Raw genomic sequence first — 27,422 nt, 5'->3', positions numbered from 1 at the left:
AATTTGGCATACAAAATGAATAGTCCAAAGATTTCTAGCACAGCTCTGACCTAACTCATCAAGCAGGAGTCATGAGCCTAGGATGATCCTCAAATTACACATCAGCTCTGAATGGGGTAGTACCATACCCTGACCCACACTCTGAGTGACCTTGGGCCAGTGACTCCCTCTCAGCTCTAGGAAGAAGGTATTGGCAAATCATTGTCAAAGAGTTGTCTAGAAAATATTGCGAACTTGCCGAAGAATAAAGTAAGAAGAAAGGCAAGAAGCACGGATTATTCAAAGGCACTCCCTAAAAATATAAAATAACTCTTTAAGACCCTACCTAAAAGTGTAGTTGAAAAGAGATGTGTTTTAAAGGGATATGCTCATGGAAAATCAGGTTTTCAATAACTATTCGTGTTGATGGCTGTTTACTATCTCTTGAATCATAGGTAGCCTATCTTCAACACTGATTGCTTGGAAGTGGAAAGAGGCTATTGTCTTTACTTGAGGCTTGTTATCTTTTTCAGTGCATCCTGTTTGGTCTCAGCGAACACGTAACATACATAGATTTTCACCGTGACTGTTTATGCCTAACCCAGTCTTTCAAGTCTTCCAAATGCTTGGCTCATCACCATTGTAATTGAGTCTATTGACCTTCCTGCTTGGTCCTCTTCCTCCTCCTCTTTCCACTTTTGCAGGGTTGAATTAGATTGTTCTGAATTGTCTTCTGCATTTTGCATTACTAGTAAATACCGAAGGTATTAGCAATAGCACTTAGACTTATATACTGCTCCACCGAGCTTTACAGCTCCATGCAGTTTACGGTGTCAGCATATTGCCTCCTCCAATCTGGCTCTTCATTTTATCAACCTCGGAATTATGGAAAGTTGAGTCAACCTTGAGCCTTGTCAGGATCAAACTCCAGTCTGTGGGCAGTTAGCCTGCAATACTGCATTCTAACTACCGTGCCACCAGGGCTTCTAGGTATTGCAGGTATAGTGGAGTTTGTGTGTGTGTTTGTGTAGCTAGAACCCACAAAATAGATGTTAATTTTATTTTTTAATTAAATATTTGAAATCCTTCCTCAAATTTTGGCATGTGTTGTTCCAGAGTTTGGGCTCAGAATATAAACAGACATGAACTTCTTGGTACTTGCATGAGAGAATTCCAGGGAACATCAGGATAAACAGAGGTAAAAAAAACATCCTGGAAGTAGGCAGTAGCAAACTATAAACGTTTGGCTTATACAATTTATTTGGAAAAGGCAGTTCCCAAGTCATAGGGTTAGTCATAGGGTTAGGTGACTAAAATTTATGTCAAAATGAATGGGAGGCCAATGTAGCTACTGTAACAATGGAGTTTGGTCTAGTGGTTAAGGTGCCAGGCTAGAAAGCAGGAGGCTGTGAGTTCAAGTCCTGCTTTAGCCATGAAAGCTAGCTGGGAGACTTTAGCCAATCACTCTCCTCATAGGATTGTTATTGTGAGGAAAATAAGAGGAAAAAGATATGTTGAGAAAGGGGTCTGTTTTTGGTTTGAATGTAGACTTAACAAAGGAAATCAAAAAATGGACCTCTTCTGATATGGAAAGCCAGTAATCAATTCTAATCTAATAGAATTAATAAAAGAGGCACCAGGTTAAAAAAGCCACAACAGCAACACTTTTGCAGAGCATACAAGCATCAGACAAATTGCAAAAACATTATGACAACCCTCCACCCCAAATTCCTTTTGCTTGGATTGCCAGCCCAGCTACCTATTCCTGAATGTGTCAAAGTTGTATTCCATTGGAACAGTTGAAGCATTTTTAAAAAATATCTCATTTCATGTAAAACTCTGGGTATAGAGATTATTTATTATTTTGTGATCTTTGCGTTTATGGTACAATTGAATGTATGTATGTATGTATGTATGTATGTATGTGTATGTGCATGCATGCAAATGTTGGGAGAATGAACTAGAAGAGTTAATTCAAGTGTTATTTTTCCATTTAACTTTACATTCACGCAGCACTTATTATTTAGGAAACGTACCAGACTATCCTGATTCTTGTTCTAGATATTTTCAGGATGATTGTTAGACATTGCCTGAATGAGTTCTTGTCCTATGATTTGCACCCAATAGAACTTGTTGCCCTATTCATGCACGCCCTTTTCTTGAAGGCCAGTTCCTAGGTTTATCAGCCTGAATCCTTTATCTCTTTACTCTTGAGTATGTATGGATACCTTATCTGCATGTTAGGTACCATCCTTCTGGTTTATTTATTATTGCCTACAGATTTTGGGGGAATTCAAGGTGTTATATATAAGTTTTTCCCCAATTTTCTCAATACAGGGGGTCCTTGAATTACAACAGTTCATTTAGCGACTGTTCAAAGTTACAATGGCACCGAAAAGAGTGACTTATGGCCATTTTTCACATTTGATAATCATTGCAGCATCCCAATGGTCCTATGATCAAAATGCAGATGCTTGGCAAACTGACTCATATTTATGATGGTTGCTTGTCACCACCTTTTGTGACCTTCTGACAAGCAAAGTCAATGAGGAAGCTAAGTTCACTTAATCATGTTACTAATTTAACAACTGCAGTGATTCACTTAACAACTGGGACACAAAAGGTTGTAAAATTGTGTAAAGTTCACTTAAGAACAACAAAAATTTTGGGCTCAATTGTGGTCATAAATCAAGGACTACCTGTACAATATCAGTCCAAGAGAAGTGCTTGCCTGGGCTAAGAAGTTTATTTGTCCAAAGTTACCCAGTGAAGTTATAGGAAAAGTGATAACTTGATCTAGATGTCCTCTGTCCAGATCCAATTCACCAATCACACCACAACACGGATTATTGATATAATCCAAATTATTGGTACTTACAGAATCAGCAAGTCAGACCAGCAACATCTGCTGGAGAAATTGGTTATGTTACCTTTCCATATCAGAATCCATAAAATGATATTTTTTTATTGCATTTCAAAGTCACTAACATTTAATACTTAAGCTGGCTGAGCCCACATATTCTATGGTCATAGGACTCTCTTGTCTCTTTTTATTCCCATGAGAAAAATTGTTTCATTTTAAAAGTACTCTGACTGAAAGAGCCCTAAATACAATGTATTTAGTTGAACTTAATTGTTTAGAAACTACAGATTTAGAATATTTTAAAATACATGAATGTTAGCTTCATTTTATGAGAGCGGGGAAGAACTGTTTGGTGAGTTTTATGCCGAGATGGATCCACCTCCTTTTCTCCCACACTCTCTTTCCTCCCCCTTCTCAAGGGCTGGCCTTATCTGTCATGCATTCCCACCATAACTTGACTAAGTCTTCAGCAGAGTAACACAACTACCCTCTTTGCAGTTTTAAGGGTGGTGGAAGGTTTACTTTTTGCTCTATCATTGGTATGCTTCTGTTAGAAGATAAAGGTGCTGAGATTTACATTTGTGTGAAATATTCTGGATAAGAATGCTGGCAAGAACAAATAGTAAAAATATTAAAAAGGAACTTACAGATTTTCCTAAAAAATGTTTGGATGCAGCAGCTTCTGAAACAGACATGAACACTCCAGTACAGGTTTTGGTAAGGTGTTCATTTTCTTTCTTTTGCTGATTGTCTTTGTGTTGCTGTTGGTTGGTTTTTTTGTTTTTTTGGAGGGGAGAGGAAAATTTTTTTTATAGCATTTAAGATTGAACAGTTCTAATGCCCTCTTTCAGTCTCTTGCTGTGTTATTTCTGATGAATGTATATATAGTTTGTTCTTTTATATTTTAGAAAAGCATTTTTCTAAGTGATGTGTCAGTACTGGTTGAACTTAAATACATTTAAACCAGAAAGTCGTCCTAGCTTACTAGTTTAAATATGATGAAACTGATGTTCTACTGCACCCAGTTCAACTTTCAATGCTTATATTTAATATTTCAAATAAACAAATTGTTACATTTTTATCTTGTAAACTAAGGTGCACAATTTCAAAATTTTAGACTTTGATTAAATACACCTCTGCAATTAAAAACAAGCTATAGAATATGTATTCAGTAGGAGCAATGAAAATGTTTTGCTTTCTGTGGTTAAGACATCAAAAAGCAATTTCTATAGTATGTGAATCTTGACATGTATTTTTGCTTGTAAATTTTGGATTAGCTATTTAAATAGGGAAGATAATGGAAAGCGGAAAATATTGCATCTCAATAATTTCTGACCTGATACCAGAAGTTATATGGTGGATCTTATTATCAGGAGAGTCACTCTGATAACCAAACGTAATTCTTGTTGGTCAGACACTTGAACCATCATAAACTACAAGTCAGTGTTGGTTATAATTGATAAGCAGTCAATTTTAAACTTAGGTGCATTCCTTAGGAATATAAAAATGACTGATGTCTACTGGGTCAAACTATAAATGTTTTCTGTGGCAAAATAAATATGAAGATTATGTCAGAAAAAGATTCTCATAGATTTTGAAGGGATAAAGTTGTATATAGAATTCATTAGTACATGTACTAAAGGAAGTCCAAAGGAAATGTTTATTGGAAACAAATTTGAACAGAGATGTGAGCCACACCCAACCAACGCAGTACTTATTGGGAGTGTGTTCTACATAACAGCCAGGTCTCCATTCTGTGCTTCAGCTATTCTTTGGAATGGTCATTAATTTCTTTATAATAGACTATATCTCTGACCTTAGTATGGATAAGCTAAATGTTTTAATAGAAGTTCTGTAGGCCAATATTTGATTTTTTACATTTTAAACAAGCATTGTGAAATTTTACATTAATAGAGGATAACGACTAAACCAGAAACTTGGGGTATTGAAAAGTATTGATTTAAGAATATTTATTTTGAAAAAATCTATTAATAGTTCAACTCCTTTATGACACCCAAATAAATGTCATTGTTATTGTTGACCTTATTTGGGATTGTTTTTCCACAGTCTTAAATAATGGAACAAATACATATCAAACAATCAGAAATTTGAATATGAATCATATAAATGCTAGCTTATAACCCTAATAAAGATTTTATTAATATAAATTTATGTAGTCTTATGATATTGAGCAAGATGAGATTGTTATCACATTCTTTAATATGAGTTATTTAATTGAATTTATCTAGACTTTATTATGAAACTTGAGTTATGTGTTGCCTCCACTTGTTTGTGGAACTGAAAACAGACTCTCTAATCTCTAATGCAATTTTGATTGGAATGAGATATGGTGTGATATATGAATTCATATGTATTTCAGGACCTACTCTTCTGTTTCCTATGGAGATCTGGGAGAAAATTATTATGTACTTTCAGTGGCTCATTTAGTGACTGTTTGAAGTTTCAACAGCACTGGAAAAAGTGATTTATGACCTTTTTTTACATTTACAATCATTGCAACATCCCCATGGTTACATGATCCAAATTCAACAGCTTGGGAACTGCAGTGTCCTGGGGTCATATGATTATATTTTGTGACCTTCTGACAAGCAAAGTCAATGGGAAAGCCAAATTCATTTAACTGTGCAACTAATTTAACAACTGCATTGATTCAGTTAACAACTGTGGCAAGAAAGGTTGTAAAATGGGGTAAAATTCACTTTATAAATGTCTCACTTAAGAAAAATTTTGGGCTCAGTTTTGGTCATAAGTTGAGAACTACTTGTGTTTGGTTTTTCCTGTCCTTGAGGTTTGTTAATCATAAAACTTCAGACTTCTTTCTGTCATATTATGATTACAATTCAATTCAGTGTCAATTAAATATACTGATTTTTTAAAAATATTTGGTCATAGATCTCACCTTATCTAGTCTATCTCTTTCAATTTTTTGGATTACTATAATGCAGTCTTGGATCAATTTTTATTATTTCTGCCTTTTAAAAAAAAACTAATTCTTTCTCATTCTAAGTTCATATCCTATTTATCAGTGTTCCAATATAATGGTAGAATGACTTCAGTGGTTTTAAAATACATGAAAGGTGAAATTTTTTGGTAGTGCTGATAACAGCTGAATATAACTATATGAATTGTCAATTTCTATATTGGGGATAGTGCTGCTTATGCCATTGTTCTTGAATATATTATTTGCATCTATTTCTCTCCAAATACTAGCTTTATGTTATTACTAACACCTGTCATTTTGGACACCTCAAACTTAAATGCAGATTTTCTAAAGATAATCATGTATTGGAATATTTCAGTTTCAGTTGATGTATATAGTTCCATTTCTCCACTTATTCAACTTTTCCAGAAAAAGGTAGGAATGATTGATATAAGCTTTAAAGATTCCTATTGGAGACGTGTTGATGAGAAGAAATACACATATTTTTTATAGTTATAACAAGTTCTCTACAGCTTTCTGATAAATCTTATGGTGTTGAATAGCAAAGGACATATCTATTTGCTTCTCATTGCTTGTATTTTAAATAGGAAAACCACAGAGTATAATGATAAGGTGTTGGGTTTGCCTACTTAACCATGGAGATCGTTAAAAAATAATTCAGTCTTTTTCAGGCCAACTTATCTTAGTGTTGTTATTGTGGGAATAATACTAGGAAAATTCTCCTAAGAAGGTCTCATTATTTTTCTAGGGGAAAAGTATTATTTGTTGTTCCTTTTCCCTTCCAAGTTTCACTTTTTAATTTCAGCTTTTTTCCTTGATTTCTAGCACAATATTCAAATTTTGTATGATTTTATAATTGTATTTTAAAATTTTGTTTATTTTAGGAAAAGGAAGTGATTATGATGTGGGATAAAAACTGCAGAAAAAATATTATATAGTATTATCTATAATTTTTCTAGAGTAGAATCTTTTTCTCATGTGGTGAAGCTATTTATAAATGGAAAATATTTCTAAGAGAATATGAGAAAGAAAGATTCTGCTTTCCTGTAAAAGTGTTGGTATCAATGTAGCAAATGCCAAAGTCAATATATTGTCCTCATATTCTTTTGTTAGGGATGATGAAATTTCCTTCCTCTTTTTGTAGATCTGAACTCGCAGATGAGTTTGAAACAAATGCCTCACAAGAGTTTTTTCAATCAGGTTAATTAGTTTAATTTAAAATCCAATGTTAGATCTAAATATAGATATATGAAGCATTAGAAAACATGCTATTTTCATAGGAAATTTTGAATAAGATGATCGTTTGTTGGCAAAACATACATGAGCACAAAAAAGCAGTTACTTCAGAATCGTAAATTTATTTTAGTAGGCTAACTAGTCCAATGTTTAAACCTGAAAATACATCATTTGAAGAAAATATATTTGCTATATGAAATATCTTAATATAAGTTTCTACTTAATAAAAATAGTAGCTTTGTACCATATAGTATCAATCTCTTTTTTCTGCTCTGTATTCAAAATAGATGGTGGTGTGTGTGTGTGTGATATGTATATGGGTATGTATATATATTTTCTTCTGAGAGTGGGCATCAAAATTTCATTTTTTAAAAGCGCCAGTGTGTTCACAGAAATAAATGACAATAAAAATTGTCTTGTCTTAACCGTAAGAATGATTAATATTTTGATTTGGCTTTTATGAAATTTAGCTGGTTTTGAATTAAATGAGGTGAAAATATATTCTGCGCTTAAGCTTGTGTCAAATAGTTTACATAATGTCAAATAGATTTTACAGCTAGAATTTATAGTACTAACAGAAACCCAGTGCTATCAATCAATTTCTACACATAAAGCTTTAATGATCTAGATATGAAAACCTATTACAAGGAAATAATGGTTTTCTGAAATGTGTATATCCATTCTAATACCGAGAGGCATTTGAATATCATTTGCTGCTTTTTCCAATTCCCAACCTTTTAAAACTTTTTCAGGGTTAGTTGGAGAGCCTGGAAAGGCTTGGGGGAAATATGGTCCAGAATTAAAACTATCAGAGAATATTGACAGACATGAAGACAGTTTACTGCTCTTCCTGTCTTTGAAACACCACAAATGCTGTACTGCAGGGGTCCCCAACCCCCAGTCCGAGGACTGCTACCGGTCGACGACCCATTGGGAACTGGGCACATAAGCGGCAGGCGAGTGTGTGAAGCCCCATTTGTGCATGTGTGGGATTAGGTTGCACATAAAAATCATCCCCTCCCCTCCTGCCACTGCTGGTCTGCTGAGGGTTGTAGTAAGGTTGCAGAGTCCTGCTCTACTGGAAATGTGGGGGGGAATCTACTATAAGGCCTTGCTGTGGGAATACATAGTTTTCCTTGTATCCAGAAATTCAGAGAATATACGTTCAGTATAACAACAAGAAAAAATTTCTGAAGGTATCATTTGAAGAAAGAAAGAGATTATTATATGATATTGACTAATATCCAATTGGGATAGGAATATATTGGACTTGCAATCACATTTAACTAGTTAATATTACATGCAGATATTTCAATTTTGTGTTGCCGTTTCAGGCTGCCTTTTTCTTCTTTTCCTTCCCTCAGTTTTACCAAGCATATTTTGAACAAGTCTTTACAGTCAAATCCCAAACAAATCTGAAGCATATTTGAAACAATATTCTGTTTTTATACTATTCTGGATCAGGGATCCATGCTATCAGCAAAGCAATTTGAAAGAGCTTTCTTAACCAAATGCTTTACTATGGTGAACTTTTCCATGACATGGCGTGTTTTGATGCTGTCAGGAAACAGTTTTCAGGAAGCATATGCAAAAACAATAATGTGTGTTGAAAATCTTTCCACTTAACAATATAGAACAACTGCTCTTTCAAATTGTTTTGCTGTTAGCATGGATCCCTGATCCACAACAGCATAAAAACAAAATATTGCTTCAATTATGCTTCAGATTTCTTTGGGATTTGACTGTAAAGACTTGTTCAGACTATACTTGCTAAAACTGAGGGAATAAAACAAGGAAAAGGCAACATGTGAGATGAAGGGACAGGATCAGCAAGATGATTAAGAATGTCCTGAGAAATAGCTGTTAATTATTAGTAAAATCAGATCAAGATGAAGCACATTTGTTCATGTAGTCTCCATGAGTTCAACTTGATTTGATGACATTTCAATAACTATTGAAATTGGAATTAGAGGAGAAATCCTCAAGACTGCCAATCCACAGTTGGAGGAGAAATAGCTGGAGGAAAGGGTGTGCCTCTGTAGAGGTTGCTTTCATTTCCTTCAGTGTATATTGATAATGCGAAGTTGCAGTGTAAAAAGTCCCTCACAAAGTTTGGAGTTAAGTCTAGTATTTTTGTAAAAAAGCCCATAGCTTGCTGTCTCCCCACTTCTTTTATTTGCTGACTTTTTGCTTCAGTGCAAGAAAGGTAATTGAAAGTCTGCATCAGCTCAATGTAAGACATTACACATTTGAACTTGGATTGCCAAATTGTATTCCCAAATTGTTATTGAAGAGTTACTTCAATTTTTGTATTATAAAATATAGTGGGGGTTTTTAAATTGTGAAAAACAATGTATTTAATACTGATAGAAAAGAATATTTGTACTTTAGAGCTGAACTGTAGTGCCCTTGCAGTTCTCTGAACTTGGTGGTTTTCGTGTAGACACTTCATGATGCATTGATGATGTTACCTGGTTGGATAATGAAACGTCTTCTGGAAAACCACCAAACTCCGACAACAGCAAGGGCTCCACAATGTTTTTAATCTTTTTATCTAATGTTTGGGTAAAAATAAGGAGTCTTTTGTAATAATATTTTTAAATTATAGTGTCATAATATTCTTGTTATTATGCTAACCCATATTCAATTCAGTAACATAGAAAAAATAAAATTATATTTCTTTGTGCTTTGAAAAAAAAGAACTCCAGAACTTGTTCTTTCTGTGTAATGTCTCGCCCTTTTAATATTTAGTGGATTGTAAAGTACAAACAAATGTAACACAATACAGGAAAACTTAAACACTGAAACAAAATAGTCTGTGTTAAATATAGCTGACAGTGAACAAAATACTAATAGTTTTATTTAAAATAATTAAATAATCCTAAAATAGTTCAAAATAATATTAACATTGGAAGATTAATCTTTTAGATGTCATTGTCTTTGTAAAATTAAACTTTCTGAAAAAAGGAATGTCAATCCACATTTTGTTACCGCATTCATCACATTAGGGAAGTAGCAAAGCATTGATGAAAATTAAATATTTATAATAAAGAAAGCTATTTCTAATATAGGTAGTCCTTGACTTATGAAAATTGAGCCTAAAATTTCTGTTGCTAAGTGAGTTTTGCGCCATTTTACGACCTTTCCTGCCACAGCTGTTAAGTGAATCACTGCTGTTGTTAAGTTGGTAAGATGGTTGTTGAGTGAATCTGGCTTCTCCATTGACTGCTTGTCGGAAGGTTGCAAACGGTGATCGCATGTCTCCAGGACACCGCAACTGTTATAAATATGAACCAGTTGCCAGGTGTCAGGATTTTGATCACATGATCATGAGAATGCTGCAATGGTCATAATTGTGAAAAACAGTCATAAGACACATCTTTTTTAGTGCTGTTGGAACTTCAGTCACCAAACGAACTGTTGTAAGTCAAGGATTACCTATAAAACTACTATATTGTAGGTGGGAATTATGATAGTAATAAAATACTATTGAAGGTTCTAACTTACATTTTTCTCTAGGTATGAGCTTGTTGCCTCTATTACTTCATTGCTAGTTAGAAAGATAATTTATTTCTTACCCAGTTGTAATAATGGGTAATAAGTGTTGAACTGTGTTTAACAGTTTTTATGTTTAATTATCCATCTGCAGAAGACTTAGATTTAAGTATTCATTTCTGTGAAAATATTTCTATAAGGCTGTATATGAACTGACATCTAATTGTCTTGGTACATTTTCTGAGCTAAATCACTTAAATGAATTAGTTGAAGATAATGTTCAGCATGCTTTGTAATTAGCAAAAAATGTAGATGTGTATTTCCTGATTTTTTAAAAAAATCACTGTTAATATCCTCTATTAATATTTTGCTCTTTTACTACTTTTACTTTTGCTCTCTTTGCAACGGGCTAAGTTAGTGTTTTCAAAATGAATTTTGTCTGTATTTTTTTTAAAATGTGGGTGTTATTCTTTGAACTAAGTGTACTCTGCTGTATCAACAAAGCATATTTTCCTGCTATAATGATACATAGTGTGCAGTCTTAAAAAAATAGTTTGCTTCACAGTCTTAATTCTGTAGCCGCTCCTTCATAATGAATCTTTCAAAATGTAACCTTTTGTTCTTTTGAACTTCTTCCAATAACATTATTCAAAGACAGTATCTCCATGTGGTAGGCATTAGACTATGTGATCTTCTTTGACCAACCTATCTGCAGATCACGGTACTTCTATAACATTTTTCTAAGAAATCATTATCCTAGAAATACTTTAGAACTGTACTTCAATCTAGAATGGAAATGTAATGTTTTTAAAATCTAATTTCACATTCTCCATGCAATTCTAATTGTTGGAATTTAAGCTTTCCTAGGTTTTTTTCTGAAGAAAGCTAGGTATTTGGAGAAATTTTTAAGCTCAAAAGTAAACTCTTTTTTTTTTTTTGTTACATCAAAACAGCCTTTGTAGCTAACACCAAAAATGAAATAAAACATATAATTGTGTTTGATGCCACAATATTTTCAGAAATGGAATTGGAGATTTGTCTAGATTCATGATCGAAGGATTAGAAAACAGAATCATACTCTAAGATGAAGAGTAATAAAAACAGTTTCTATATCTAAACAATTTAGATTGTTTTATAGTAATTTTCAAGCTATTAGCATGAGGTTTTTATGTTAAGAAACTAGATGTTCCTACAGTTTTTAGTGCCTAGTGCTACCAATAATTATAATACAATAGTAGTTCAAGCTCTATATTAAATATGGAAGATGCAAGATTATATTTGAACTCATATGTCAAGTACAGTCACACCTACAAGCACAAATAGGCTGAAAAACAGCTTCCATTCCAGGGCAGTAGCTCTTTTGAATTCTACTGTATAGTGCAGTGTTGGTGAGGTGTTGCGGGTTTTCGGTTCAAAGTGTGGAGTGTGAAGGATGTGTGTTTGTGTTTATTTTCATGTCATGATGTACACTGAAGATGGTGTTTGATTTCGTTGTACGAGGTGCAATGACAATAAACTAAACTAAACTATCTCCCTGAATCGTTTGGTTTAGAATTGTGAAGTAGAGTTTATTCAGTTTCTCTTGAACATAAGAACTTGAGTATGACACAGAGCCTGGCTTTCTGGGATATTGATTGTCTCCCAATAGCTCCTGTCCATTCAGTGCATTCTAGCAGAATGGCTGTGCTCCAAGTCCACCTCATTAAACATTTCCATCTTGTAGGATCTAGAAACCTAACCCATTGTTGCCCCCCAGAACAGCATTCCCTCTCTGCCCCATTCCACCCAGGTTAAGGACAGCACCCTCTTTCCTAAAGTTTCAAAAAACTTTGAAAATTTTTGGTCTCAGGCCTGGGAAAATGTTTATTATTTGTTTAATGGACCTTGTTTTAGTTTGTTGATTTTGTTGTTTACTAGATCAGGGGTCCAACCACCTCTAGATCAGGATACCAACCACGGTCCCCGGATCAGTACCGGTCCGTGGAACATTTTCTACCGGGCCGCTGGTTTGCTGGGCATCGCCATCTTGTTTTGATGAGAAAGTTTTTTTTAAAGACTCCAATTTTTCTTCTTTCCTTTCCCCAAAATGAAAATATGAAATATGAACTGCATAAAGTTCCGCTACAGCAGGCATTCGTTCCCCCCAAAAGGCACTCACAAATTACAGAACAAAAAAAAAAAGAGAGGTAGGACCAGGGTATAGGCAGACGCAAAATTTTATATGCAAAAAATAGCCAATCTGGGCAGTTAGCCCTGAGGGAAGTGGGGGGGGGAATGGTAACAGCCGGCAAGCATTTTTCAAAAGAACCACACAGGCTGCTGAGCCCTGGACAGAAAGAGTGAGCTGAGTAACATTTTGTTGCTTCCTGATTGACTAATTTCAAGCTCCCGGCTGCACTAATCGGGCAGGGCCATGTCACTCATGTGACCTCCAGGCGCGAGATTAAATTCAAACGGCCATGTAGGAGGATATCAGGGAGTCGGTTGTGCCGCTTCTGCAGGAGAATCTTTTCCTTGCAAGGCAAGCGGGTGGGTAAGCGCTGTGAGGTGGGTGGGGTCAGATGGGGTGCCTCTGTTAAAAAAAAAACTGAGCGAAAACAAATTAATTTGGATTTAGTGGAAGGACAAGTTTTCCACTTTGTTGGATGGGTTCTAGTTGAACAAATGAAGCCGAAAAAGAGGGCTCTTGCTTTAGGGTTGCTCGGCTCACCTTGCCATGTCATGTGATGGTACTGGCCCGTGGCACAAAAAAGGTTGGGGACCACTGTACTAGATAATTTAACTCTGGGTTATCTGTATGTTTTTAGCAATTTTTACGTTTTTTCCCCCTTAGGTTATATGACACTCTGAGGCAATGGGCAGCCAATGAATTTAAAATAATAATAAGGTCCTTGGAAAGGACTCAATAGGTGGATAAAAAGGCAAAATCCAGTCTAAATACCACTCCCTATACCACATATTTTCTATCTTAAAAAGGAACATTAGAATGTTAAGATGTGGTTTACATATAGTTCTCCAGATGAGCTGTTCAGAGTATCCAGGCATGGGAGGTGCTTCCTTCTCTGATCCGATAGGCTGAGCTGATTTCTGAGGACACTCCTCCTTGAGGCTCCTCCTTAGTGTCCCCAGTTTTTGCTCAGCCTTCATTCCATAAAGGCACATTTCCCTTGGCTGGATTGTCTGAAAGCAAAAAAGGTCAGGTCGTGAATTTAAAAGCTCCCAACGCTGCACTTAACAGTTCTGAATCAGTTATTGCAAAATAAATTAGCTAATTGATTAAAATACAATGACCAGGGAAACTGATATCAATTAATGTTAAGACTATGGGCTGATTAAAAATCAATTGCATTTGTTTCTTTAGACAGAGTTGAACTACATATCTTAATATGTAACATAATGCTTATTTTTCCATATATAATTTTAACACATAATTTTAAGTTCAAAACCTTTCTTGATGAAAACAGTAATTCTGTACACTCTTAACTAGGGAATAAATCCAGTGTAAATAATGGTATTTAATTTTGAGTAGTCATAGTGAGATTGTATTGCATAGGTTTATGGATATGTATGGCATTTTAAAATATATATGGGTATAAGTATAAAAATCTCTATTCATCAAAAATTTTTCCCCTTTTCAGGCAAAACCAAAGGTAATAGAGCCAATAGACTATGAAAATATAATTGTTCAGAAGAAAACTCAAATAATCAACGATGGCTTGCGTGAGCTGCTACTTTTTCCATATGATGATTTCCAGGTACTTTTTATTTTTTATGAATGTTGAATTTTAATTAATGTTGAATTATATTGTATAAATTTATTATACAATACTATAATACTAAGGCTTGAAAGAAAATAATTCATACAGTGTAGCTGATCTACCAGTTTCTAATATTGTAAAGCTATGTGGTTTAGGTACATCATAAATAAATGAAACAATGAATCAAGTCTAAGTAAATTTCAAGGGGTTTGTTAGATCACTGCTCATAATCTGTAGTTAATGGTGAAGTATTGCTATCTTTCTATTTTTGAGCTTAACTTGATTGTTGATTATTTCTTTTAAAGTCTTAAACAGGATAGGACTAGATCACCTGATATGACTCACTTTATATACCTTCTCAGTTTTGGAAATCCAATCATCTCTTCAGAGAATTAACCCAAAGTCACTTGTGAGTTTTTAAGTGATGTGGAAACACAGCTATTAAAGACAGCCTTTAGAAACAGATAGCTTAACAGTGGATGGATAAGTGCATTTGTTGCTCATTTTTCTAGTGCTGTCCCATCCCCCGTCCCCCCACCCGGGAAGAATGATCATATTTGTCTATAGATCTATGTTGGCTTTGTTGTATATTCTGATATAGATCTGATTTTTCATTGTTAATCACAGTTTTGAAGGTCAACTCCAATTTGTTTATAACATTGTGATTATTAGCCACAAAGAGTGTCCAAAGAGATTAGTTGGCCTGAAAAATTAACAAGACAAAAAGATCCAAGGCTTGTGAAACTAGTTTTACTCATCTAAGCAGATTCTGAGCCAGCAGAGAATGTGAGGTGTGCAACCTAAGAAAATCAGAAGTGGAAAAGCTTCAAATATTTGAAGTTGACTACCCATGAGCTGGAGAGATGAATCATGGAAAAATCTTGGACCTAACTGAACCTTTAAAAGATTTGTTGATATGTAATATGTCATGACCCAGACTCTGCATTCAGATTCTGAATCTGTTGAAGTTGAAGAAGCTGCTGCATCTAAACGTATGGAATGTCAGCCTCAGGAGGGACAGAGCCAGACATTGCATGAGGCCGATCAATCACAAGCACTACTTGAACAGCTGGACTTGTCAGGTGATGATGACATAAGGTCTCCCAGTCCTTGCAGTAGATAAGTGGACAAGAGATAGAGAAAAGTAAGTCTGTTAGGTTACTTGCCAAGCAATGGAGTAAACATTCTAATTAGTGACAGCTGGCTGCAGCCTATTAAAAAGACATGATTTATCTCTTTGCTGGAAACAATACCTGGCTCATGCATGACTCCTGTGTGTGAATTCTACTCTTGGACATTAGATGCTTGGACTAACTTACAACTTGGACAGATTCCTGAAACTTTAGATAACTCTTCTGCATGCTCCTCTTTGAAAACAAACTTCACAGTCAAACCTTTGCGGTGTTTGATATTGCTTGCTACAGTACTGTTGCTTGAAAATAAAACTGACAATCTCCCCCCAAAAAACTACATATTGGTTTGTGGCTGAAACCTGAAGCAGGACACAATACAAATATGGTGTCACTGCTTCAGGCAGAGAACCTACCTGAATAAATATAAGAAGTACCAAAGATGTCATATCAGTATAACAATGTCAAACTATACTGTCACTGCTTGAATAGATGAACAAATGGTCATTTTGTATAACTTGAAGAATCTGTTCCTTGTAGAGTTGTAGGCCAAGATGATAACAGTAGTCTTCAAAATCATGTTGTTAGTAGAAAAAGTAATTGGGTGAATTGATATTTAGTCATTTTAAAAATGATGTTATAAATGACCATCATTTTTGCTATGTTGAGGGAAAATGATTAAGAAGTTTGAACAATGCGATTAAAATATTTTAGAAACTGTCTGAAGTAGCAGTAGAATAAATAGCAATACATAATCAAACAATATAGGCAGTGAGAGATAGGAATTTATAGGTCTGCCAATAGTAGTATGAGGATAAGAATTGGCAGACTGAAGACAGTTCTGCAAAAAGCATACCTGACAAATGCAACAGAATGAAGAGCTACTGAGTAGTCGATCAGCTCTTTTATAATACCTCCCTGGACAAGGAGAGTACTTCAGATCACCAACAAATGCTCCAGACAATTGCTTCTTGTGAGGAATACCCCCAAAATTGTCTCCAGCAGGTTTAGAGCTCTGGGAGATGAGGGAATAAAGATCTTGCTCAAACTGCAGTCTTTGCCTTTGAAAGAACACTGGGTTCACGTATTTTGTTTTCTAATCACTTTCAGAAATTGCTTGTTAACTGCCTTTATTAGAAACATTTGGAGTAACAGGTTTTATAGCACCAGATGAATTTTCTTGAATCCACAGTGAAAGAACTTTTAAATCCAAGATTAAGGATTTATGTTTTGTGGAATGAACAATAAAGGAGTGATTTTGAACAGTGTATCCAAAAGTTAATTTTAAGAGTTTCTGCCTCTGTAGATAGACTCTAAAGGATGTTATGGAAGAGGGCAAGTTTTATATTACAAAATTGAGACTGATTTGGAAGTGGATTGAAAAGTGACTGGCTACAAGAACGACATGGAAAAAAATAACACACTGGATACTGGCCTACATTTTAAGGATTAAATGATATACAAATATACAGATATAGAAAAAGAACCTGGGAAATTTTCTTATATTAGATTCATAAAAGAACACTGTTAAAGCTTTGAAGAATTTTGTAAGAATAGACCAAAAAAAAAGACATTTATTTGAATAGCTAAAGGTCCAGATTGTTAGATGTGCTAGGAAGGAATATAAAGTTGGTTTATTTAATCAAGATTAAAATACATATATTACTTTTGATAAACTTCAATGCACTTTTGCTATGCTAGGACTGAATATCTATGGAGACTCTCAATGATCTGCATCATAGTTGTCCCAAAATTACTTTTCCAAAAGAGAACTGGACATTCTTGTTCTTTTCCCCCCTTGAAAACATTTTGCTTCTTATCTAAAAAGCAGAACTGAAGAAGTTTCTTGGATGAGAAGTGAAATGTTTTCAAGGGAAAAAACCTTGAAAGTCCAGTTGCCTTTTGGAAAAATACCTTGGACTGAAAGGATAATACTTTAAGGATTTGTTTATAGATGGAGATCAGCTATGGGAAGATGATGTCATTTGCTGTATTTTAAGAGAATGTGATACTAAAATTGTACTTATGTTGAAGGACGAAGTCATTGCTTTATATAAATTTTCTTTTTAACTGTTATTTTTCTATTTTTTCTATTTTTCCTTCTTTTTTTCTTTTCTGCACTTTTTTTCCAACTTGGTATTAGTTTTGTTCTAACTGTAATTTTTAATGAAGTTACTTCATTAAAAAAAGAGTAGTTTTTCTAGAATGGCATTCTCAAAATGTGTTGATATGGTACAATTTAAAATCTGAAATGCTATTTGGAATATCATTTTTTTACCTGTTCTATTTGGAAAGATCATTTTCAGAATAAAATAATGTAACATTAATGATGATTAATTGATACATTTATGTGGCTGCTCAACTCAAATTATGTGGCATGCATAGTTTGATATACATCCTCGATTATATTTGTTCTCAGCCTTTGAAAAAAAGTGACATTGGAAACACTTTTAAAAAAAAAAACAGGTTTATTGTAGAGTTAAAGTTTTTATTTTTATATCTGACTAGTTTTGCCTAAAAAATTCGTATTTTAAAGAACCCCGTTCCTCTTTAAAAGGAATTGAACTATTTACTTGTGTGTTTGGAGAAAACTATATTTAGTAGATCCAATATGAAATATGTTGAACATTTATAGAAGGAACCACATCAAATGCAGGAAACAGGTGTGACTATAAACAATAGGAAGTGCATATGTACTTTAAAAGTTAAACATCTTGGAATTTATTACCAGAACATTGACGTCTAATACAGATTTAATGTCTTAAGTTACTTCTAGATTTGGGTGTTACTATGAAGTGTCTCTACCTCCTTCATGCAGTATTTCAGAGATGGGGAATAGTGGGAAGGAAGGGATCTTGTAATGTTCCATTTATAATTCTCTGTTTTCTAATCTTTCCTTCTATTTTTGCATCAAATTCGTTAAGTGAAAAAAAAAGATGGTAATACAAAAGCCGTCATATGAAAACAGCCCTAGATTCCTTTAGAGAAAAAAAACCCTCTATGATATCAAAATAATCGTCCATGTAATTTATATAGAATAGAATAGAATACCTTTATTGTCATTGCATTCTACAAATACACTGAAATTTGAAAGCTACTCCAGCACTGTGCCCCAAACATCACATCACAATCATGCTACGGAATATTTAAAAATGATGATGATGATGATGATGATGATGATGATGATGATGATGATAATAATAATAATAATATGCTGCCCAACTCCCAAATTACTCTGGGCAGCTATAGCTAAGAAGATTTCTATATATCTACATTCTGCATACTTTTTATTGTAGTAATATTATTAGTAATGAAAGGTACCTTGGGATTGGCAACTCCATTGCTAAGCAAAGTGGTTGTTAAATGAGACAACACTTGCCTGTCCTATTTAGCAGCAGCAGCTCCAACAATCCCAGTTACAGTTCTTAAGCAAACTACCTACAGTCATTAAGTGAGAAATCATGTAAGCATTACTTGCAACCTTCTGTCGATTTCCCCATTGGCTTTGGTTGTTGGAAGACATCTGGGAAGGCGCACATGATAATCATGTGTATGTAAGTACAAGCACTGATCATAAGTTACTTTTTTCAGCAACTTTGGAGCTTCAAACAGTGGCTAAACCAATGATTATTAAGCATGGACTACAAGTATATGTAAAATATACTTCTCAGAACAAGCAATCTTCTCTCTATATAAAAGTGAAATACAACTCAAGCATCATCACAAAATCTCCAGAACTGTAAAGCTACAAACTTGAGCTTTGACATGTGTGTTCCTCTTGGCTTCTAGGTGCTCACTAAGAAAGGATTTTTCAAAATGACATCAGAGCATTACTATTCCATATATTATTATTAACACGCTCTGATGCTAAGGAGTTCTACTCCCCATCCTCACCTGAAAAGAAATCTGTTTCAAATGCAAAACACCAGCAGAGGAGAGGAGTTTCAGTTTCAGTTTCACAGCACCAAGCAGCTTTAGTATAGAATAGTTTAGCTAAGCCACGCCCAGGCTCCTTGCTGTTTCCTTCTTGCTCACACAACAAATACTGTTTCAGTTTCCAAACAGCCCTCAGCTCTCACACACTGACAGGATGCTACCCAGATGAATACTGATGGATGCTGATAGGCAGAGGCAGAATTCCCCCCCCCCTTATTTTCCTCCCCAAAAACTAAGCCGGGCCACATAGTTTCATAGCAAAGCATGGGTATCGAGCTAGTATTACTATAAAATGTTTGTTAGCCAAAATGATATATCATAAGGCAATAATTTTTGAATCAATGTACTACAAATGAGCTAACATAAAGAACGCATCCAACATCTAGGATCCATTACTGCCATGAGACTGTAATTTGGTGAAGTTGTGGATGCTCCAGCACTGCTGTGCCACTATGGTCGCCCGCAGTCAGCTGTTATTTCCAACACTCCCTGCCAGCTTCCCACAAAGAAAATCAATGGGGTTGCTAGCAGGAAATCGGAAGATTCCTACTCCCACTCTTTTTTTGTCCACCTGCGGTCATTCTGTTTATTTAGTTAAGGAAATATATATCTGAAATGTTAACCAAACGGGCCACAGGTTGTCCAATAAAGCTTTAGAATCAACACTGAGCTATTCATAATAGCAGTATCTTTGCAGTAACTTTGCATTTATAATCTGATAGTTTTAAATTTACAAGTGATGTATGACCAATGGTATTATTGGAATCCAACTAGGAGATTCTGATTGGGAAGTATACAATAAATTAATTGCTGCAAAAACATGCAATAATATCTGTTGAATAAATTGATGGCATGCTTTCATGCTTTCTTTTGAAAATATTGGAATGAATTGAAAACTCAGAAAATACGCACATACTTAAGTACGACATAAAATGGCAACCTGCACTATCACCATTTGCAAAATATTTTTAAAAATCACATAGGAAGTTTAGGAAATAAAATTTTCTGATTTTTTAAAAAAATGTGTGCAAAGAAAACGGAAAGAAAACCTGGTCGCCAAAACAAATACATGCAGTAGACCAGAACTGAAACAGGGATGTCAGGAAGGCAAAAACTGAAAATGCACTGAAGATGCTGAAAGGTGTTAAAAGACAAAAAAGGGACTCCGTATACCTATTGCTGCAAAATGCTACAAGACAAAATTTATTTCTATATTGGTTCCCTTTTCTCCAATAGAATATTTAGTTCCATGAGGAAATCATGGCAACAATGAGGAAAATAGGATTAAAGATAAAACTATTAAAAATCTACTCAGAAATACTGATTTTAAATGTCCAGGGCAGAAGAATTACTTCCTAGGCTTTAGCTGATTTCTCGATAAACCTCTGTGCATTATATTTAGGAAATCCTGGAGAACTAAATGCAAATGTTCTTATCTTTAGAAACAATAAGGAGGGAATCTGAGGAATTAAGAGTTCCATCTGCCTGACATCAATACCTGGAAAGATTCTAGAGCAGATTATAAAGCAAGTGAGCAGATTTCAAAAACAGTGTGGTAATTGCCAGCATGAACAATTGTTTCCAAATTAACTTTATCTTGGACTTTGATCAGATTGCTTTGTTCGTTAGAATATGGAAGTGAGGTAGGATTAATAGACCTTGATCTCAACAAAGCATTTGACAAAAGTAGTTGTGACATGCTGATTATAAGTTAAATAAATACATGTATGGCTATAGGACATTAATTTAAAAAGAATGTAGTTGAAGAATTCTGAGGATTTCCATGGATGTCATCACACTGGAGCAAAATTTCAAAATTTTAATAATGACTTGAAGAAGTGAAGGAAGTGTACTCTAGCTGAGAATACTTTTAGGACAATAGGTATGGATGATGCATCTCTATTGTAATCAAACCACAATATTTGAAGATTTTAGCAAACTCTGGTCTAGAAGTATATTTTCCCTACTAGATACGACAAATCAGAGCATGATCTAATACCATGTGTCCAGCTCTAGGCTTGCCTTTCAACTAATTTTTTTAACTCAATTTTTTATTCCACCTTTATTATTTTTATAAATAACTCAAGGCAGGAAATATACCAAACACTCCCTTTTCCTCCTGTTTTCCTCATAATTGCGATCCTTTGATGTGAAATTGGGCTGAAAGAGAATGATGGGCCTAGAGTCACTTAGTAGTTTTTATTAAGGGGTGTGCTAATTAGCAGAAATTTTCTGGTTACCTTTTTTACACATTAGAACCCACTCCTGTGAATAAAGTTCTTACTGACTGTATTTTTTTCATTAAAGACTGCAGTACTGAAACGCCAACACCAGTATGTATGTTCTACAATTCCAGAGAAAGCAGAGAAAGAAGCTTACAGCTTATTTGTAACAGAGGTATTAATTTTTTTTTGTATCCTTCTAACATGCGCCACTTCTGGGCTATAAAAATCTAAATAGTCATTAGATGGCATCAGGTTTCTTAGATCTCATAGACATCTGGAGCTCATCTGGATTTCTGCAGTCCAGAGGTGGTATGTCTAGTTACTTAAGTCTATATTACAATTTGCTTTGTTATTGTAACCAGTCAAAACAACAATAAAGTGTTCCGATTCATCTCCACCCTTTACTCAGAGCTCCAGCTGGCTAGAGTAGCAATCTCGAAGTACTATTCAGTAAGACTTTAGAAGCTGTTTGGAGTTTTGTAAAATTTCCTTCCAACCTAGCTGCTTGGAGTGTGCTGGCTATTTAAGAAATAGGCTGTTTCAACATTCTGAATAGTATGCTTTACTTTGTTACTTAGTATTTCAGGAACAAAGAAAGGGGAAAAGAAAATAATGCTTTGTTTATTTAATAAATATAGCACAAAATAGTTACATCTTGAACCTGAGCATTCACTTTGACTCTTTGTGTTTAAGCGAGAGAGATTCTGGACAGTAGAAGTGGAGATTTTCCTCTTTTAAATTCCTCTTGGAGAGTACATTTTGAAACCTCACATGATATATCTGTATCAATCCGAATCCAGTCGCCTCTTCATTCTAAATTCAGTCCAATTAAATCGCTAGATGGTTCAGCAAGTCGGTTTCTGCGGTCATTTATTGCTGTCAGTTCACAATTATGTTTCTTTAAATCATTCTGGAAGACCTCTTATTCATTCATACAGTAGTACAGACCTATAGGGAGATTGCAGTACAATTCCCCTTTCTATAAGATACTCTGTTTCTTAGAAAACATCTCCATTATGTTTTAGGAAATTGAGTGCCAAAATAACTCTCCAGATATGTTGTTTCCAACTTTAATAGGAGTAAAGAGTTTTTTTGTCATTCATCATAAAAGTAGAAGAAGTTGTACTTTATTGAATGAATGAATGAATTTTTTATTGACCAAGTGTTGATTAGACACACAAGGAATTTGTCTTGGTGCATATGCTCTCAGTGTACATAAAAAGAAGAGACCCATTCGTCAAGAATCATAAAGTACAACACTTAATATAGGCATAGGGTACAAATAGGCAATCAAATCATAATAGGAAACAGTCAGTATAAATTGCAGTTGATGACCAGCTCCAAAGAACAAAGAAAAGGAAAACAAATAGCAAGATAGCAAATAAAAACCACAATAAGACATGTACAATACTGGAGAAGTTAAAGTTTAGGATATTTTTCAAATAGTAAAACAACACTTAGCCAAGTTAAGAGAAATAAAATCACAGTAGATCGATAATAACCATAAATAAAATGGACCTGGAGGACCTGACAATCTAGCTAAATGGACTACTGTTAGCTGCAAGTGGATATCTTTGTAATAGGAGCAATGTAAAAATATAGTAATATGGGTTAGTGATTCAGAACTCCTTCAATACAGGGACAAAGTGTTTATTCAAATGGGATGAGATTCCCCCTAAGAATAGCTCCTGGGAGGGCATTAAATCTTGCCAGAATTAGGGCTGTTCTGAAATTTGGGAGCTGTTATTTGGCTTAGAAATCAACCTGGATTGAGAACAGTTGAATAACTGCCCAGGAACACACCTCCAAGTATGGCAGCCAAGTCTGATTCCAGATCCCTGGCATGCTATATAAAGGATGCCTCTGCATCTTCATATCCCACCATCAGGGTTATATTAAGTGAGAAATCTAGCAATTCCTACCCTAAGAGGAATCAAAGTACTGGCTTAAAATAACAGGAATTAAGCCACAATGGGGGAAAAATAACCTTAACTAATAAGAGAAAAAAAAGCCATAAACTTTCAATTTTGGTCACTCCAAACAAATGGTGAAGGGGTGCAATAGGAGTTCATCATGGATGCTATGAAAATGGCATTGGAAACCACTGAGAGGTCAAGAAGAACAAGAATCCTCCCCATCCTCCTTCCCCCACCTCACCCCAAGGCCATCCAAGATCACAGTCAATGCTGTCTCTTTTCCTTACCTTGGCCTGAATCCTGATTGAAGGGGGTCCATTAATCTGTTTCATCCAGAGTCCTTTGAACCTGAAGTGTGACCACCACCTCCTCTCCAGGATCTTCCCTAAAAAGGAAAGGTTGGAGACTGGATGTTGTCCAGATTGGCCAGGCCAAGCAATGGTCACCTTTCTTTAGAGGTGGAGGGATTCCCCCTCCCTCAAGGAAGAGTTTACCACTCACCCAATCAAACATCTATCCTAGGCAGCCTTGACCAGCTAGGAGAGGCACGGATCTAAGAGACAGATGGATTAAGATTGACAAAAATCCTGTCCACTTTTTGTAATGAAAATTCCTTTTTTCTTAATTAGTATAAATATAGCAGTGCGATTGGAACAAGTGCTCAAATTATTAAGATAAATGTATTGTTGCATAAAGAAGTGACCTAAAGTTTAATTTTTGTCCTGATTTAAAGTGCATTAAGACATACATCTCTGACTGGCATGTTGTCAATTTCAAACATGAAGATTACTCAGGAGACTTTCGGCAGCTTCCAAAGTAAGTAATTTTTGTCTTAAGCTTTATATTAATGCTTACTAATGCTTGTTGTTAACTTTTAATATTTAATGTGGTAGATTCTTGAAAATTACTTCCATTTCAATTCTAACATGCCAGATTTGGAAACATGTTTTTTTCCTGGTTTCCAGGTTTTATTTCTTAGGATGATTCAGTCCTGCAATATGGGTTTCACAAAAATAACATGGAAAGAGCATTTAGTTTGTTTTTTCATGGTTTTGGGGGAAGCAAGAGCCATGCTGCTTATTTATAATTGATCATTATTTTTTAAAATTGAAGAATACTATCAGTACTGTATACAGATAGCTGCAGAAATGTATGTGGCTGCGTTAACCATTTTCCTATAAAGGCAGAATGTCAGTTCAATGAAGAAATAATATGTTTTAAGTCCTCATTTTAAGCAGGTAAAAATTTAATATTGATAGATTATAGCAAGTATGTCAACAATTAGCTTAGCAGGCTTTTAAATGATTTTCTGTACATTTGTAAAACAAATTTGAAATTGTTTGCAAATCTTAGCTATATTTGCATTCAAGATACAAAAGTAAGAAAAAAAGCCAAATGGAAACTTTTATTACCTTCATACAGGTAATAATAGAGCCTCTCATGTACTGTATATTTTAATCATACTTTCACATGCTGGCAAGTTGTTACAGTATGGAATATTATAATAATTATTGTGTGTTATGGTATCTTTTTTTTTAGCAAAGGGAACAGATTAGAAAAGCTTCCAGTTCATGTTTTTGAAGTTGATGAAGAAGCTGATAAGGATGAGGCAAGTCTATTTTTTTATTAGTTGACTTCAGTTCATTTTTAAGTTGATGTTATGATCAATAGGCCCTTTGGGAGTAACAAAATGTTATGTTTAATAAGAAGTAACTTTATCCTGAAATCTTTAAAATATATTGAATAATATATTACTTTGCCCCAGTGATCTGTATGAGGCATAGGAATTTTAAATAGTTTGTACTCTAGATGGAAGTGCATGATTGCTCCTTATGTATTCTGTTTATTATTTTAAAACCACCTTATAATTCTGTGAATTTCCAGATGGTATGCAACATTAAAATATTTAAATTTAAAATACACACACCATAGATTACCTTATCTTTGAAAGCTACTATGAATGTATATATGTTGCTGGCACAAAAGCAAGAATTTAAGAATTATTAAAACACTCAGAAATATATTAATTCATACTCCTTGGAAAAAACAGGAACAGATGGATTTATATAGCAAAGATTGTGAAAAAGATTAAAATTATTACTATATTTTTAAGAAAGATTATTCTCTCTAATACCATCTGCTATTTATTTATAGTTCCTTTCTTCTTCCTTCCCTCCCCTTAAGAATCTAGTTTCCTTAGTTTTTTTAGAAATAGTACATTTCCTTGCTTCTTCCAACTCTCTAGAAATTAATAGTTTATTAGTGTGGTCTTTGCTTATGCTGATTTACAAGAACTTATAACTTTGTTTAGAAACCAGTTCCAAGTTACAGATTTATCTCTAGGAGAGTTTTTTTAGCTTCTTCTACGTACTTTTTTATTGTCAAGCTAATATTTGATTTATGTGTTTCTAATTTCAATTTACGCCCACCCATCCGAGTGTCATGCATCTGAGCAGCTAACAACAGTTAAAAGCACAATAAACATATAACAAAAAAAGACAATAGTACCCATTTAATGAGTAGCTGAGGTTAAAAAAAAACCCCTACAACAAGCAAATCAAACTGTTGTATAGGCTCTATCATGTATCGTATCTGAACCTCCGTGCTCAGTGACAAAACCATATCTGAAGCCTTGTGAAAGGCCAACAGCATTAGGACAATTTAATCTGGGGAGGATTAAATTGCTGTTCCAAAGGGCCCTATAACAAATGAGACATCCTAATAGACTGGACAGGAACATTAATCCCAGCGAATCCAGTCCTTAATAGAGTGATTGCCTGGCTGTTCTGATCAAGGTATTTAGACTTTTTCCTAAAAGATATAAAACATTCTGAAATCCCCTACAAAATTGCTGAATACTGTTCTTAACTCAATTCTTTGCTATGTTTTAACCTAACAATAAATGTTGGTTTATTCATTTCATTAGTGAGATTTAGCTGTATTTTTAGAATTTACTTTAACTTTTATGATCTAATATTGAACAACGGATGGGAAACCATAATGAATGTTACAATACTGTGTTTCTCTTCTATTGGCAACATTGAGTTATGCTCAATAGTCTTATAGCATAGGGAACGTTTCTTCATATTAAAGTTAGATCAAAGCACTTGTTTATTAGTTATTTTATTTCTTTACAGACTTGAAAAAATATTTTAAATGTTTTACTCATGCGTTTATGTGAATTTTATTTTTTAATAGGATGCTGCATCTCTAGGATCTCAAAAGGGTGGACTTACAAAACAAGGATGGTTATACAAAGGGAACATGAACAGTGCAATCAGTGTTACTATGCGGGTATGTATAATTTTTGTCTACTTGTAAAATACTGTGATGCTGTATAATGTACAAATGCATATTGACTGTGATCTCAGTAATATTTCTTAATGTATAAAAAGATTTGCAGTGTTGTGGGTACAATTAAAGAGATGCTTTTGGTCTTCTATGTCGCATTGCTTTTGTTTTTAATATAATTTAATTTTTCACAAATTAGTCATTTAAAAGAAGATTTTTTCATCTCCTTCAACTTGGTGATGGATCATATAATCTTAATTTCTACAAAGATGAAAAAATATCAAAAGAACCAAAAGGCTCAATTTTTTTGGATTCTTGCATGGGCGTTGTTCAAGTAAGTAGAGAATTATACTGCTTGATATGATGTGCAATTCTTGCAGAAACCTATAGTATTTCTTCTAGTGCTTTGGAATGACACCTTTATGCTTATTTACTTGTATAGAGTGTAAATTCATTAAATGCAACAGGGATTATTTTTGAATAAATTTACTAGAATTGCACTATTGGGCCTCTGGGTGATAGAAATATTTTTTTTATTACAGTGGCTTTATGTTTTTAGTGAGCTAGTATTATAAAAGACTGTGTTTTCAGAAGAGCTTAATAATAATAACACAGTTCCAGTTTAAGTGTT

The 27,422-nt window shown here is 34.4% G+C and overlaps 1 protein-coding gene across 9 annotated transcripts in view; it reads left to right on the top strand.

Annotated features, from left to right (window-relative positions):
- DOCK9 (dedicator of cytokinesis 9) overlaps window positions 1-27,422 on the top strand; it is a 111,654-nt gene that overhangs the window by 23,642 nt on the left and 60,590 nt on the right. For 8 of the 9 annotated variants that reach the window (XM_026708317.2, XM_026708315.2, XM_087937911.1 and 5 more), the window contains exons 2-7: window positions 14,174-14,290; window positions 21,667-21,756; window positions 24,234-24,316; window positions 25,040-25,109; window positions 26,699-26,794; window positions 26,991-27,125. In XM_026708317.2, coding sequence (XP_026564102.2) covers window positions 14,174-14,290; window positions 21,667-21,756; window positions 24,234-24,316; window positions 25,040-25,109; window positions 26,699-26,794; window positions 26,991-27,125 — 591 coding nt within the window. Of the gene's footprint in view, window positions 1-3,298; window positions 3,560-14,173; window positions 14,291-21,666; window positions 21,757-24,233; window positions 24,317-25,039; window positions 25,110-26,698; window positions 26,795-26,990; window positions 27,126-27,422 lie in introns of those variants that run through there. The other variant, XM_026708310.2, reaches the window with a different exon arrangement.

Source organism: Pseudonaja textilis, chromosome 8, assembly GCF_049901715.1.
Source record: "Pseudonaja textilis isolate UNSWEBS1 chromosome 8, rPseTex1.2, whole genome shotgun sequence".
NCBI classification, from domain to species: Eukaryota; Metazoa; Chordata; class Lepidosauria; order Squamata; family Elapidae; genus Pseudonaja; species Pseudonaja textilis.
The sequence above is the reverse complement of the archived record's forward strand: the minus strand, read 5'-3'. Positions and strand labels throughout refer to the sequence as shown.